Below are 15,000 nucleotides of genomic sequence, written 5' to 3'. Positions count from 1 at the left end.
GTTCTGTGGGAGTCCAGTTTTAGTGTTGTGGAGTCTGCTGATCTCCTCATAAGCAGATGAGTTAATCACATGATCTAAGGTCATAAAACTGAACCTGACTGCACCAGCCACTGGTGTCCTCCTTCCTCTTTAGTCCCTCTTCTGCTCCCTCTGTGCCCTGTGGGGCGGGGGGGGGGGGGGGGGGGGGGGGGGGGGGGGGGGGGGGGTGGACGGGACGGGACGGGGGACTTTGGCCAGCCAGGGAAGTGTGTGTGTGTGCGTGTGTTAGAGGGCTTGAGCTCAGGGCTGCCCTGGGAACGATCTCTCAGTACACCATCTGCTGGCTGCATTTGGCAAACCTTCACTCGGCCCCTCAGCGGGGAGAAGAAAAACACTTGTCCAGTTCCTGACCCCTGACGTGTGTGTGTGTGTGTGTGTGTGCGTGCGTGCGTGCGTGCGTGCGTGCGTGCGTGCGTGCGCGCGCGCGCGCGTGTGTGTGTGCGTGTGTGTGTGCGTGTGCGTCTGTGTGCGTGCGTGTTTGTGTGTGCATGTGTGTGTGTGTGTGTGCGTGTGTGTGTGTCCTATACACCTGCTGTGCTCAACTATAAGCATGTCTGCAGTCTTTCAATATTGTATTATTTTTTATTTATATTTACATACTTCATTGATTCATTGACTTCATCATTCATTTGCTTGACCCAATCAGGTAAATGGTGAAGTCAGTTAAGACTGAAATTTGTTTTCAGGCTTAAATATTTTAATGTAAGTAGTTAGTCTGCATCCATATTGGTTTGGTATGATCTTAATTATAATCAATTTCATATTGGTTTGGTATGATCTTAATTATAATCAATTACATATTGGTTTGGTATGATCTTAATTATAATCAATTTCATATTGGTTTGGTATGATCTTAATTATAATCAATTTCATATTGGTTTGGTATGATCTGAATTATAATCAATTTCATATTGGTTTGGTATGATCTGAATTATAATCAATTTCATATTGGTTTGGTATGATCTGAATTATAATCAATTTCATATTAAATATAGGAGGCAAATGCAGTTGGAATCTTTAAAATAGGAGAAATCATAAGCCTGTATAATGGACCAGCGAGAAACTGTAGAGAAATGTACAGATTGAATCAGCTCCCTCGCTCCCTCCCTCCCTCCCTCCCTCGCTCCCTCCCTCCCTGGCCCTGCTATGGCTCTCCCACTCTCCTCCGTTAAGGGAATCATCTTCTCTGAGAATCAAAGCCTTTTCTCTCCAGCACTGCAGGTTTGCCAGGCTGTGGCAAGCACACACTCGCCTGCTGAAGGAACAGATGGAGGTCTAATCCAGCACAGTTGGTGTATGTCCCCATCCTGACACAGAGCGTCTGACGGAGACCAAAAACATAACTCCATGTCAGTAGCTGTGAAGACGAGAGATGTCTCTATATAAAGGATCTTATGTAAGTGATACTGGGTGCCGAGATGTCCCATTAATGCAAAATTAATGGACGAGGCAGAGGCAAAGAACTACACGAAGCAGAGTTTCCTCCGCCGCCTTGAAGGCCGTTATCCCGCTTATACCCCGGTTGCCACACATGTATATTTTGTTCGTAGTGCTACTTTCTTTAGTCACGGACAAGGACAACCTGTTTAGTTCGTAGTACATTCTTTAGTCACGGACGAGGATAACATTGGATAGTTTGTGTGGTTACAGTTGATTCAGGCTAAGGCCAGATTCTGTAGCTTGCCAGCTTGCTAGTTCTCCAGATAACATGTTATTTAACTACAGAATTCATTGCATTTACGTTGACGGGAAGCTTTTCAATCAACCATTATTTACTATGGTTTTCTTAGTTACCATTCAAATTTTCAAAAGCACTGATATAGAATGGTGATTAAACTTAAACAGAAAATGAATGGACACCCAAATCAATCAAATCGAATCAAAAAAGGATGTACGTGTATGGGGTGTCAACTCGTCCACTACGGGCAACAAGGCACCACCACCTCACTATTTACTGCAAGCATACAGAGAGGTGAACGCCCCCTAGACCGCGCAGCCCCCATGTTCAGATTTTTTTTTTTGGACATGGACATGGCAAACACGGCAGTGACTGGTGTTTGGTCTTGGCACCTGCCTCTAGTCAGATGCCCACCTGGCAGACATTTCAAACCCCACCATGTGTTGCCAACCTCCCTGTACCTCCCTGTCAACACTTTACACGGCTCCATTACCTCCAGGTCTATGGAGTAAATTATAATGAAACTATCAGCTATCATGGGGCCAGTGCATGACTCATTGGCGTTATATGTAGGTGTGTGTATGTGTGTGTGTGTGTGTGTGCGTGTGAGTGTGTGTGGGGGGGGCATGCATGTCTCTGAATGTTCTTTATTCCCTCTCTCTCTCTCTCCCTCCCTCTCTCTTTCTCTCATGCATTCTGGCTATTGGCTTGTCCTGTCCTGCCTGCAGCCCCCCCCCCCCCCTCCAAGGCAGCTTTCAGCAGGCCATATTTAGGCAGTGGAGGGAAGGCCTCTTTGCTATGTAAACAAACCGCTTCGGGAGGGGAGGGGAGGGGGGGCAGTAGGGGAGGGGGCGAGCCAGTCACACTTGTGTTTGTGTCTGTCAAAGTGCATATACCAGGCTCCCCTCACTCGCACGGCACTCTGGGACTGTGCTGGAGCGTGTGGGTTTAGTCACTGCTGAAGAATCAGAGGACAGTCAGGCCCGAGGGCTCAGCTCAGCTCAGCTCGGATCATTTACGAGGTGGGGGGGGGTTGAAGATGAGGATTCGCGCTCACTGTGAATCATGTGGACCAAATGCCCGCGGATCCCAGGAGCTTGGCCGTGCTGTGAGCGTGTCCGCGCACCTGTTGGGGCCTTGTTGATTCAGTGGCGCGCGGGACCACGAGGAGAGGCCGGCGCTCGGCTGCGTGTGTGCGTTGGTCTGGAGCAGGCCGCAACATGAGCGAAGGATCGTGGGAGTGCGGCAGCCCCAGTGCCAGGACACAGCCCATCAGGCTGAGGTCACGGTCGGGGGCTTCGTCTCCTGCTGCGGGGTCTCCTGGCATGTCGCCCCGAAACTCCCCTCTGCTCTTCAGGAAGCTTCAAATGAACCGCAGCATCACCCTTCAGAGAAGGTTCACACTGGCATACACACCCAGGTACAGTGCAGAACACACACAGCTAGACACACACACACATATACACCCAGGTACCGCGCTGAACACACGCAGACACACACACACATATACACCCAGGTACCATGGTGAACACACGCAGACACACACCTATACACACACACACTGGTACAGAACTGAACACACTCACATACCGACACATACACACACACACACACACACACACACACACACACACACACACACACACACACACACACACAGGTACACGGCTAAACAGACAGAGACACACACCTAGACACATACACACAGGTTAAGAGCTCAATGTGTACTTGTGTGCACAGACACACAAATACTCAGGTATAGTGCTTAACACACATACACACACACACACACACACATACATGTGCACACACATCCACATTCAGTATTCACACTCATACACTTAGTGACACTCACCTACATATCATGCTCAGCATGAACACACACAAAGGTACTAGCCTTACATGCACTAATTAACTTGAATCGGTGAAGCACTCACACACGCACACATATACACAGATACATACGCATACATACACATTTACTGTGGTCCAGTCAGATAAAGCAGTTAACGTACACACACAGTTAGTGCTCACAGCACACACACAAGCTCTTGTTCTTACTAGTAGACATAATTCCATGCACACAGAGCTCCAGTCTCCAGCCTCCAGTCTCCCCCCCAGTCCCTGGGCTCCTCTGACTGGGCAGAGCTTCTTGAATCTGTTTCTGTTCTTATGAATGCAATCTGAAAGAAAGGAAGAAAGAAAGAAAAGAGGGATTGTGCCTCCATTATCTGGACACGTTATTATTCCCGGTGCTTTTTTTTCCAGCTTGGCGCGCTGCAGAGGTTGCGGAGAGGGTTGTTTTTGGGTTTCAGCGTGTCCTCCTGTTCTGGCTCAGGACTGGAGACGTTGTCCTCCGCCTGTAGGTGCAGCGCCGTGGCCCGCTGCCAAATTAGAGAGGCTTTTGTGTGTGTGTTTCCAGTCTGAGAGGAAGCACACGCAGTCCTGTGGCCACGGAGCGCCAGCGCTGAAGAGGCAGGCCTGTGTTAGCGCTGTGGTTTGAGATATGTTGATACAGAATTAATGATGGAGCCTACACAGCCTGATTTGGACTTGAATGAATATGATTTGGTCTGTTTTCGCTGGGTTTATGGTATTTTCGTGTCAAGCATGCATGCAGACTTGTTATCTTTTGCTTTGTTTTGTTTTGCAATCATCCCTGCACGGTTTTGTTTGGTGAGATTTATTTCCTCCCGAGGCGTTTAGACGTCGACCAGTTTATCCAAATCAAATATTTACACGCGGTTTTATTTTCCAGTTCCTCCTCTCAGATGGCCATTCCCATTCCGATGCTTTATCGCGCCCCCACCCCCACCGCCATAGCGAATGCAATCATTTCATGGTGGAATGCGTGTGTTCCCTTCTGCCGCCCACCAACCCCCCACCCCCCCCCGTATAAACATTTCCGGTGCATTGTTTTGATTGCACAGATGGCAGCGAGTGGCCCCTGCTGAGTGTGACGTCAGAGAGCTGTTTTTTAGCGGAGAGGGTCGTGACCACAGGGTCAGCAGTGAGACCTCTCCCGGAGCATCTGCATATCGGAGGAGAATGTTCCAGAAGAGGCGGCCTACTGCTTGTGTTTCTAGAGGAGATAGAGCTCCCCAACCCCTCATCAGTACTCCCCTTTTCTGAACTGACGCGGCTTCCCCTTTGAGGCTGGCAGCAAAGTTTTTGGAGTGAAAGTCAGATCAGACTTAAAGGGCAGCAGAGTGTGTGTGTGTGTGTGTGTGTGTGTGTGTGTGTGTGTGTGTGTGTGTGTGTGTGTGTGTGTGTGTGTGTGTGTGTGTGTGTGTGTGTGTGTGTTCGGCTGAGAGAGAGGGGAGGACTGGAGGACACTAAGGGGAACAGGCTGACAGCTGAAAAGGTGTCTGCTGTAGTTCTCAACTCAGGCTTGTCTTGTCTTGCACAGAATGGATTTGCAGTTTGTTTTGGTGAAACATGCAGGAGACATGCAGGTGACATGCAGGAGACATGCACGCTGACATGCACGCTGACTGACTCATGAAGATCTCCAGGGATAAAATTGCTTTTTTCGCTTTCTTGTTTATTTTATTTGCAGGGTCTAAAGCAACCATATACACACATGCTTGATTTAACACTTTTCTTCTCTCTTGTTTGTATTGGTATGGTATGTCGGTGGTACAATCGAAACAATCCCTCACTTCTATAGAAGTCCTGTAGCACAGTGGTAGAGTAGGTAGTTGATAGCATCAATGACATGGGTTCAAATCCCAGCGATCAGACATGCTGATAAAGTGTAATGGAAATAAAAGCCTGTAATGAAACATGTCTTTAAAAATATCGTATTTAGTCATAGGAGAATACTCTGATGCAAATCGCTACACATAATATTTATGCCAACATGGTCTAGCAGCTTACTGCCCCATAAAGGGCCCTTGGCTGCTTGCTTTAGATCTCATCTATGTTTGTCATATTTTAAAATATGGGTTTTGGCTGGGCTTTTGCTCTTTGATCGCCGTGGCCTCTCGTGTTCTTTTTACAGATTGATGTCTTCCAACAAACAGCATGTGTGTGAATCCATAGGGAAGGCTGTGTCTGTGCCCACTCTAGGCTAATCATTGAGCTGGTCGCTTACACGTGTGTTTGAAAGTCCATCTCACTGCGGGAGGTCCTCCAGAGGCTGTGCGTTTGTCACAAGACTAAGCTGGGTAGACCCCACCCCACCCCCAACCCCACCCCCCCCATTCCCGCTGCAGTGGAAATGGGGGTTAAATAGGAAAATTAATGTTGGCACGTTGGTCATTGAACTGAAACTGAACTTAGAGAAAATAGAGAGGAATTTAATAAAAAAGGGACATGTTGTCCAAAGGGGTCTCAAAGTACCAAAAGTGGCCTTGTGAACATCCATCAGGTCAACACAACCTTTTACAGTCAGTCAGGGCAGCACTTGTGATCTAATCTGACATGAGTCTGTCATGAAGGCCCCGTTACCCCGTCTGTCATGAAGGCACCGTCTCCGTCTGACTCCCCCTGGGCACATGGGGCTGCAGCGGCCAGACGCCTCCGACTACAGACACACGGAACCAGACGCCTCCAACTACAGACACACGGAACCAGACGCCTCCGACTACAGACACACGGAACCAGACGCCTCCAACTACAGACACACGGAACCAGACGCCTTCACTTCAACTACAGACACACGGAACCAGACGCCTTCACTTCAACTACAGACACACGGAACCAGACGCCTTCACTTCAACTACAGACACACGGAACCAGACGCCTCCCACTACAGACACACGGAACCAGACGCCTCCGACTACAGACACACGGAACCAGACGCCTCCGACTACAGACACACGGAACCAGACGCCTGCAACTACAGACACACGGAACATGCACTGCTGTTGTGTGTGGGGCAGTCTTATGCGTTTATTTTTTTGAAAAGGGACAGTGTACATTGATAAACATTTCCCAAGAAAAATGTAAATGCACCGGAATTAGCTAGGTTAGCTATTTTTCATCCGTTGTCCCTTGGGGGGGCATGACAGAGAGATACCGAAATAAAAGAAAGAAATAATGATAATAAAAAAAGATAAGCAACAGTTTGACAAAACAGTGCAGTTTAGAAAACAAATCGTAAAAACCAGACAGACATACAAGGTAAACAACAGTGTGACAAAACAGTGCAGTTAAGATAACAAATTGTAAAAACCAGACAGACAAGGTGACAGACAAGGAAGTAGCCTCTCCAACAATGTATGTGGGTGTCAGTCCAGCAGATTGGCTGGTTATCAGGCTGGTTGATTGGGAAAATGCTTCATGGTGGCTACGTGCCAGAGGCTCTGATGGGGTTGGGAGGTTGTGGGAGAGGGCTCGGGCTCGGGGTGTGTGTTCTGGCTGGCAGTAAACACTGTAGCAGTGTGTGTGTGTGTGTGTGTGTGTGTGTGTGTGTGTGGGGATGTCTGTGTGTAAACACTGTAGCAGTGTGTGTGTGTGTGTGTGTGTGTGTGTGTGTGTGTGTGTGTGTGTGTGTGTGTGTGTGTGTGTGTGTGTGTGTCTGTGTGTGTGTGGGGGGATGTCTGTGTGTAAACACTGCAGCAGAAATGTGCTGTGTGTCTCAGGGGGCTCAGAGGTGCCTTCAGGCGACTGCAGCCGCCATGCTGAGACCCAGACTTACACTCCTTAGCCTCCGTCATCGCCTCCTCTGCCTCCGCACACACACACACACAAACACACACACACACACACACACACACCTCCGTCATCGCCTCCTCTGCCTCCGCACACACACACACACACACACACACACACACACACACCTCCATCATCGCCTCATCTGCCTCCGCACACACACACACACACACACCCACACACACACACACACACACCTCCGTCATCGCCTCTTCTGCCTCCGCACACACACACACACACACACACACACACACACACCTCCGTCATTGCCTCCTCTGCCTCGCAGATTAGCGCCATAGCTTGATCAGAATGTGCTGAGAGGACGTGGCGTAAACACTCGTCTTCCGTACGGTAAACAGCCCATCATAAAGGCCATACAGATCATGCAGACTCAGATCTGACCGGGGCGCACTGTAAACCCCGTCACAGCGTAAACACTCCTTTACTGCCCTGAGATCATACACACTCATGTCTGACCGGGATCGCCGTAGACATCTCAGTCAATGTTGTTACACAGATGGTCTCAGTCAGGTCCTGCGTCTGTCTCATCAGCTGTGCATCCCTGTTCGCCCAGGGCACAGAGTCATAGACATAGAAGACCTCTGGGCCAATCAAAGAGCAGCACTCAAAGCCTTCTTTTTTACCAAGTTTTTTTTGTGGCTTGTGTCATTAATCTCAGTGTTATTCATCCTGCTGTGTTGTTCACCTTTGCGCTTGTCTCCTTCTAGTATAACGCCTAACCCTAGGTGTGTGTGTGTGTGTGTACGTGTGTGTGTACGTGTGTGTGTGTGATTCATCTCTGCGCTTGTCTCCTTCTAGTCTAACGCCTAACCCTAGGGTAAAGGTTAAATGCAGGTCATTTGTTGGTTTGAAAGGTTAAAAGCAGGGTCAACGTTAGGTGGTGCCTCTGGGCAAAGCTGTGAATCAGCTGATAGATGCAGTCTGCGGTCTCTGGTGGACACACACACACACACACACACACACGTACACAGACACACACACACACACACACACACACACACACACACACACACACACACACACACACATGTGGCATGATAACGAGCAGTCAGATGCTGAATAAAGCAGTTTTGGGGCTCAGTATTTGTTGTTTGTTCGTGTTGATTCATAAAGTTGAGCCAACTGTGCTCTGGTTTCTTTTGCATCTCAGCCTATTCATTGAAGTCATACAACATGGAGTATTCAGTTGATTCATTTCAACAGTGTTTGTGTATGAGGTGTGGCTATTGTTCCTCATGCCTGGCTTGGGGCACTGTAACATGGGGGTGGGGGCCACATGTGAATTGCAGTAACTATACAAACAACACACACACACACACACACACACACACACAGTAATGGACAAAAGTTTTAGACCACTCTTGGGAAAATTTACTTTTTTCTTCTGAAGGCAGTGATTGCATCAGAAATTAAATGTATTTCATGAGATTGCATCATCCTTCCGTTTGCCTGTGCTTTGAAAATGCGTAAATGGGTAAATGGGTGAATGAGTGAATGGGTGTCCTGAAGTTAGTGCTAGATCACTGGATCTTCTACCGCACCATGACTCCTGGACAACCACTTACTGACCAACAGCCAATCATAAACAAGATGACCCTTAGCTAGGACAACGACTTACTGACCAACAGCCAATCCTAAACAAGATAACCCTTAGCTAGGACAACCACTTACTGACCAACAGCCAATCCTAAACAAGATAACCCTTAGCTAGGACTACCACTTACTGACCAACAGCCAATCCTAAACAAGATAACCCTTAGCTAGGACAACCACTTACGGACTAACAGCCAATCCTAAACAAGATAACCCTTAGCTAGGACTACCACTTACGGACTAACAGCCAATCCTGAACAAGATAACCCTTAGCTCAGACAACCACTTACGGACCAACAGCCAATCCTGAACAAGATAACCCTTAGCTAGGACAACCACTTACGGACTAACAGCCAATCCTAAACAAGATAACCCTTAGCTAGGACTACCACTTACGGACTAACAGCCAATCCTGAACAAGATAACCCTTAGCTCAGACAACCACTTACGGACCAACAGCCAATCCTGAACAAGATAACCCTTAGCTAGGACAACCACTTACGGACTAACAGCCAATCCTGAACAAGATAACCCTTAGCTCAGACAACCACTTACGAACCAACAGTCGATCTTGAACAAGATAACCCTTAGCTCAGACAACCACTTACGGACCAACAGTCGATCCTGAACAAGTTAACCCTTTGCTCAGACAACCACTTACGGACCAACAGCCAATCCTGAGCAAGATAACCCTTAGCTGAACTACGTAGCTCCTTAGTCGACAAAACCCACCCAAACCTCCTTCTGATCTGCAACAAAATCACTGCAAGAAAGAGAAGAGTAGGTCCGGCAGCCTAGCAGGCTTTAAACTCAGGCTTGCCGTCTCTCTCAGTGCCCACATCAAGGCTTCAACTCAGGCTTGCCGTCTCTCTCAATGCCCACATCAAGGCTCACAAGTTACTGCACATGCTGTGAACACTTCAGGAAGGTTATGCCAACTACTGTCAGACTCAGGTGGAATAGGTGGAGTATTTTTAACTACTAGGAGTGGAGGCACATCTCACCGCACAGGCTCTCCTGACAAATGATTTCCCAAGATAAGACGTTCTCCGTGTACTGTGGCAGTGGAGGAGGGACTGCAAGGCCACTTCAACCTGCACCAGGACCGACTGCAGCTCAGACGCCACTTCAACCTGCACCAGGACAGACGCCACTTCAACCGGCACCAGGACAGACGCCACTTCAACCGGCACCAGGACCGACTGCAGCTTCGCTCCGTGCAGAGGAACAGTGACGACTTGCAACCCAATCCCCCGAACTAAACATCATTGAACCCCCCAGAGGAAGGCAAAATGGATTCTAAAACAAAGGACTCAGACGCCCCCCGTGTCCCTCAGTATCTTAACTGGCACCTTTATAGAACTGCCCGCCAATGAGACAAAGTCGCCCATAAAAGGAGAATAGTTATTTTCAGGTGAAGCTCTAACTGAATCAAAACTGCATCAGTCCTGGCTGGGCCCAGCAGACACGAGACCTGATGAATCAGATTAGGCCAGCACCACTTTCTGGGTTAGACCCAGCCCTAATGTTGACCCTTGATACTATTTCAGTCTGTGCGTGCGCACCAGACATAATGAGCGCACCTGGCTTTCCATTGCTACTTCTGCTCCAGAGGCTCTTTTCTTTTAGTACCTTTTATTATTCTTCCAGTGGCCCTTTTCAAAGCAATAATGACAAGAGATTTTACTGGGATCTGCTCTGCCATGATTAGGTTTGTTTTCTAGATGCAGACTTGAGATAGAAAACCCTGAACCCACCTGTGAGATGTCCAGCACGCTGCTCACGGTAGCCTTTACCTAAACTATGTGCTTTAATGATGTCCTGTCCTGTGCGTCAACACAAACTTGTCAGCTAAAACTGCAGCTTTGACTGCTGTTTTTGCCTTACGCTCATTTACAGTTTATAAGTCGTGATTCTATCAGGCAAGACGTTTCTAAATTGCTTAACGCAATCAAGTCGCATCAGCCCTGAAAGGTACCAATGCGTACAGCAGTGCACCAATGATTAAATATGACTGTTAATCTCTCTTTCTAGCTCTGTGTGAGTTTCCGTTTCTCCCTTCTTCCAATAACGAAACCGCTGTCGGTAAGCTTCGGCAACCAGTTTGTATGCTTTTAACACAGCGTCCTAAATGCATTTATCTGTTTTCATCTCGGGCAGTGAATGCTTCTGATGCTTTGCCCACAAGAACACTGAAGTAACAAGGTTCGTTCAGAGTAACCTCAGCCACGATCCTCTACCACACTGCCACATAATGAGAAGAATATATCAGGATCTCTCTCATTAAATCTTGGAAGTAATCTGACCGTATTCAAAATGTCAGGCAGAGAATGCGATGCCCCTGCCTGATGTCTATGACGTTGGTCTGCGGTATTTTAACTGACCTCAGCCAAAGTGTTGCCCTCTGCTATCAACCTCACACGTTCCTGATCCTGAGCAGTTCCTGCCAGCGACACACTGTGCTCTTGCCTTCGTGCTCCTGATATCTTCATTTGTCGTATTCCAGCTTCAGGTTCTTTTTGTCTGACAACCCTTTTTGCTGCTCAGGCCAAAATGTGTGATGCATGGTGGACTCTCTTATAATCCTAAAATAGGAACGTAATCCAACAGAATCCTACAATAGGAACGTAATCCAACAGAACCCTACAATAAGAACGTAATCCAACAGAACCCTACAATAGGAACGTAATCCAACAGAACCCTACAATAGGAACGTAATGAAAACAGAACCCTACAATAGGAACGTAATCAAACAGAATCCTATGGACTGGCTCTTAACATACATGCTGTACGTTTCATCTCAATATCTGTGCCATCTAGTACTAATTTTGTTTACATTTTGTTTGTCCATGAAAAATTCATAAATGGTGATTAACACTGTAAATGATTACAATCCCTGGCTTCATTTAGTGATAGATATTGGTGTGAGTAGATGTCAGGACCTTGCCCTCCTAGTGCCACGTGGTGACTCTGCAACTCAAATATTAGACTGAGATTAAACCTCACACATTGATCTCCACCCCCGTGGTGTTTTCCAATCAAACATTTGTAGGTCGTCAGTATTGGTGCTTCACACGCGTCATTGCTCGTCTATCAGTCTGGTATACCCAAGTATAACTTGACGTCTGTCATTGCTCGTCTATCAGTCGGGTATACCCAAGTATATATGGGGCGACAGTGGTACAGGAGGTAAAGATGTCGTTTAGTAAGCAGAAGGTTGCTAGTTCGATTCCCTGTCGAAGCGTCCTTGAGCAAGGCACTGAACCCCTAATTGCTCCTGATGTGCATTGTGCCATCAGTGTAAATGTAAAATGTGTATACATTGTAAGTCGCACATATATGTAAGTCGCTTTGGATAAAAGCGTCTGCTAAATGACGTAATGTAAATGTAAGTATAACCTTGATGTCTGTCATTGCTCGTCTATCAGTCTGGTATACCCAAGTATAACCTTGATGTCTGCTTGCACTGACTCAATTGTGACAACTGACCTAGTTTCATGCCTTCCAGGGTATGCTGTTGCAGACATTTAAGGTGACAATGTCTCTATAAATACTAGATACAAACAGACATGGACTTGCCTGTAATATATGAGAGACAATTTCCATGCAAGAAACACATACATTCATGCAGGCAGACACACCATGGTTAATTATTTCGTAATAGGTATTCAAACATGGCCATTGACGTTTTGACAGAAACCGTGAGAGCCTGTCTACCGTGTCAGTTCATATGGAAGACTGTCTGTTTGCCTGACTATCTGTGTGTGTGTGTGTGTGTGTGTGTATCTGTACATTTGTAGGATAAGATCTGGGCATATGGAAGACTGTTTGTCTGGTCTCTTTTAACTTGCCATTCCCTACCAATCTATCTGAGTTAGTCTGTCTGTCTGTCTGTCTGTCTGTCTGTCTGTCTGTCTGTCTGTCTGTCTGTCTGTCTGTCTGTCTGTCTGTCTGTCTGTCTGTCTGTCTGTCGGTCTGTCGGTCTGTTTGCCTGACTATCTGTGTGTCTTTCTTCATATCTATCAGTGTGTGTGTGTGTGTGTGTCTGTAGTCTGTCAGCTTCATGTTTGAGTGCTTTAAAACAGCTCATCATATGAACGTGCAGGTGTGTGCAGCAGGCGTAGACTTACTCTCTCCTTTACTCTGCAGCTGCAAAAATAACAACACAGCCCAACCCAGCCCAGCCTAGTGTAGCCCCACTCAGACCAGTGAAGCTCACTGTGACCTGGCAGCAACTCCCTTCTCCACCCCTCTCTCCATCCCTCTCTCCACCCCTCTCTCCATCTCTCCATTCCTCTCTCCCTCTAAAGTAGCGTCCTGGGAGGGTCTCTCGTTCCCCACACTGCTGTGTGAAGCGCTGGCATTCACTTCCCCTTGGTTTCATCCCTCAGTTTCCTTTTGTGGTTTTTTTCTGTTTTATTTTTGTAATACTTTTTACTTTCCTCTGCAGTAGTCCGGCGGTAGAGTTGCGTTGAGTTGAGTTGAGTTGAGTTGAGCTGAGTTGAGCTGAGTTAAGTTAAGTTGAGTTGAGTTGAGTTGCGTTGCTGTGAGAGTTGGCGTTGTCTCGTACAGAGGGAAAGTTTTTTAATAGGCTCTGGGAACCGTAGGGCTGCATCACTAACTCTGAGGCGGAAAGAATCCACGACGGCCCGTCGCTGGAAGCAGAACACAGCAGCAGCGGAGGGTGGCATCGTCTTGACGCGTGGAAGAGGAACGAGAGAGAGAGAGGCTGACGTCTTCTACATCTTAAGTTGTGCAGCAGAAGGAGAGGGAGTGAAAGAGAGAGAGAGAGATAGGGTGAGAGAAAGAGAGTGAGGCTGAGACAGATCAGGGACTCAGTCTTCTCTTTCCTCTCTCTTCTCTCTCTCTCTTTTTCTCTCTCTTCTCTCTCTCTCTCCTGTCTGATGTCTAATTAAGACGGGGGGCCCGCGGGGCAGGGAGGTCTGAGACGAGCGAGCGGCATGGTCGGGTTGAGACTTGTAGCGGGACCTGCGAGCGAGCGCTGGTGACGTCGGAGACTTTTCTGTTCTCACCCCCCTCCCCTCCTTCATCTCAACCCTCTCCAACACATTCTCACTTCTTTCCCTTTGGACAGTTCTTTGTCTCGTGCCCTCCGTCTTTCTGTCACACACACACACACACTCCCACACTCTGACACACACACACACACACACACACACACACCTCTGTCCGAGGGGCCTTCTTCCAGGTTGGAGAGTGTGTTGTGGAGAGTGTGTGTGAGGAGTCCTCCGGTCATGGCTCCTGCTAGTGCTCCTGTCTTGCTGCTGCCAGAGGTTTTCTCGCACAATGCTAAATGAAGCAAGATGAACAAGGACAAATATTTCCCGAGGAGGAGCCTGCCATCATTCTACGGCTCCGCAAGAAGACACTCCTGTATAGGGTATGTGTGTGTGCGTGTGTGTGTGTGTGTGTGTGTGTGTGTGTGTGTGTGTGTGTGTGTGTGTGTGTGTGCCTTCTGAATTACTTCTTGAGTGTAAAGGCAGGTCTCGCTTCTAAAGTGCCTAACTTTCTGCACTGCTCTAATGTTTCTGAGGGGCCCATGATGTTTCTGAGGCGCCCATGATGTTTCTGATGATGTGGGCACTGACTGAGTCTTTCATCATCTCCGTGTCTTTATGCTGCAGTCTGTCTTGCTGGCTTTTTGTGTGTGTAAGAGAGAACTCTCACGTATGTCTATATGTGTGTTATATTTATATATATAAGATGTACACCTGTGTGGTGTGATTTAGAATCTGGCATTGACTCCACGGTGACCTGTAGGGAGAGAGGTAACCAACCTTTCTGCTTAAAGGGAAACTTTGGGATTTTTCAACCTTGGCCCTATTTTTAGATCTTTTTAGATCCAAACTTTTACTGAGGATTAACAATCGAAATCCAGTCCAGTATTGAGTTAGAACGATATAACCGGGCAACCGCAAAAACAACTATACAGTGTAATCCAACGGGGCAAGCATATGCATCAAGGTAAACCACTTGCCACTTAAACCACT

The 15,000-nt window shown here is 47.6% G+C and overlaps 1 protein-coding gene across 5 annotated transcripts in view; it reads left to right on the top strand.

The window, feature by feature from the left end:
* The window catches only part of pde4cb (phosphodiesterase 4C, cAMP-specific b), a 78,491-nt gene that overhangs the window by 20,807 nt on the left and 42,684 nt on the right, over positions 1-15,000 (top strand). For 2 of the 5 annotated variants that reach the window (XM_031574337.2, XM_012828271.3), the window contains exon 1: positions 2,527-3,137. The exons of the other annotated variants lie outside the window; for them this stretch is intronic. In XM_031574337.2, coding sequence (XP_031430197.1) covers positions 2,938-3,137 — 200 coding nt within the window. In that variant the 5' untranslated portion in view covers positions 2,527-2,937. Of the gene's footprint in view, positions 1-2,526; positions 3,138-15,000 lie in introns of those variants that run through there. 5 annotated transcript variants of the gene reach the window in all.

Source organism: Clupea harengus, chromosome 10 (genome assembly GCF_900700415.2).
Source record: "Clupea harengus chromosome 10, Ch_v2.0.2, whole genome shotgun sequence".
In the NCBI taxonomy this organism is placed as follows: Eukaryota; Metazoa; Chordata; class Actinopteri; order Clupeiformes; family Clupeidae; genus Clupea; species Clupea harengus.
Note: the sequence above shows the minus strand (reverse complement) of the source record. Positions and strands in the feature narration are given on the sequence as shown.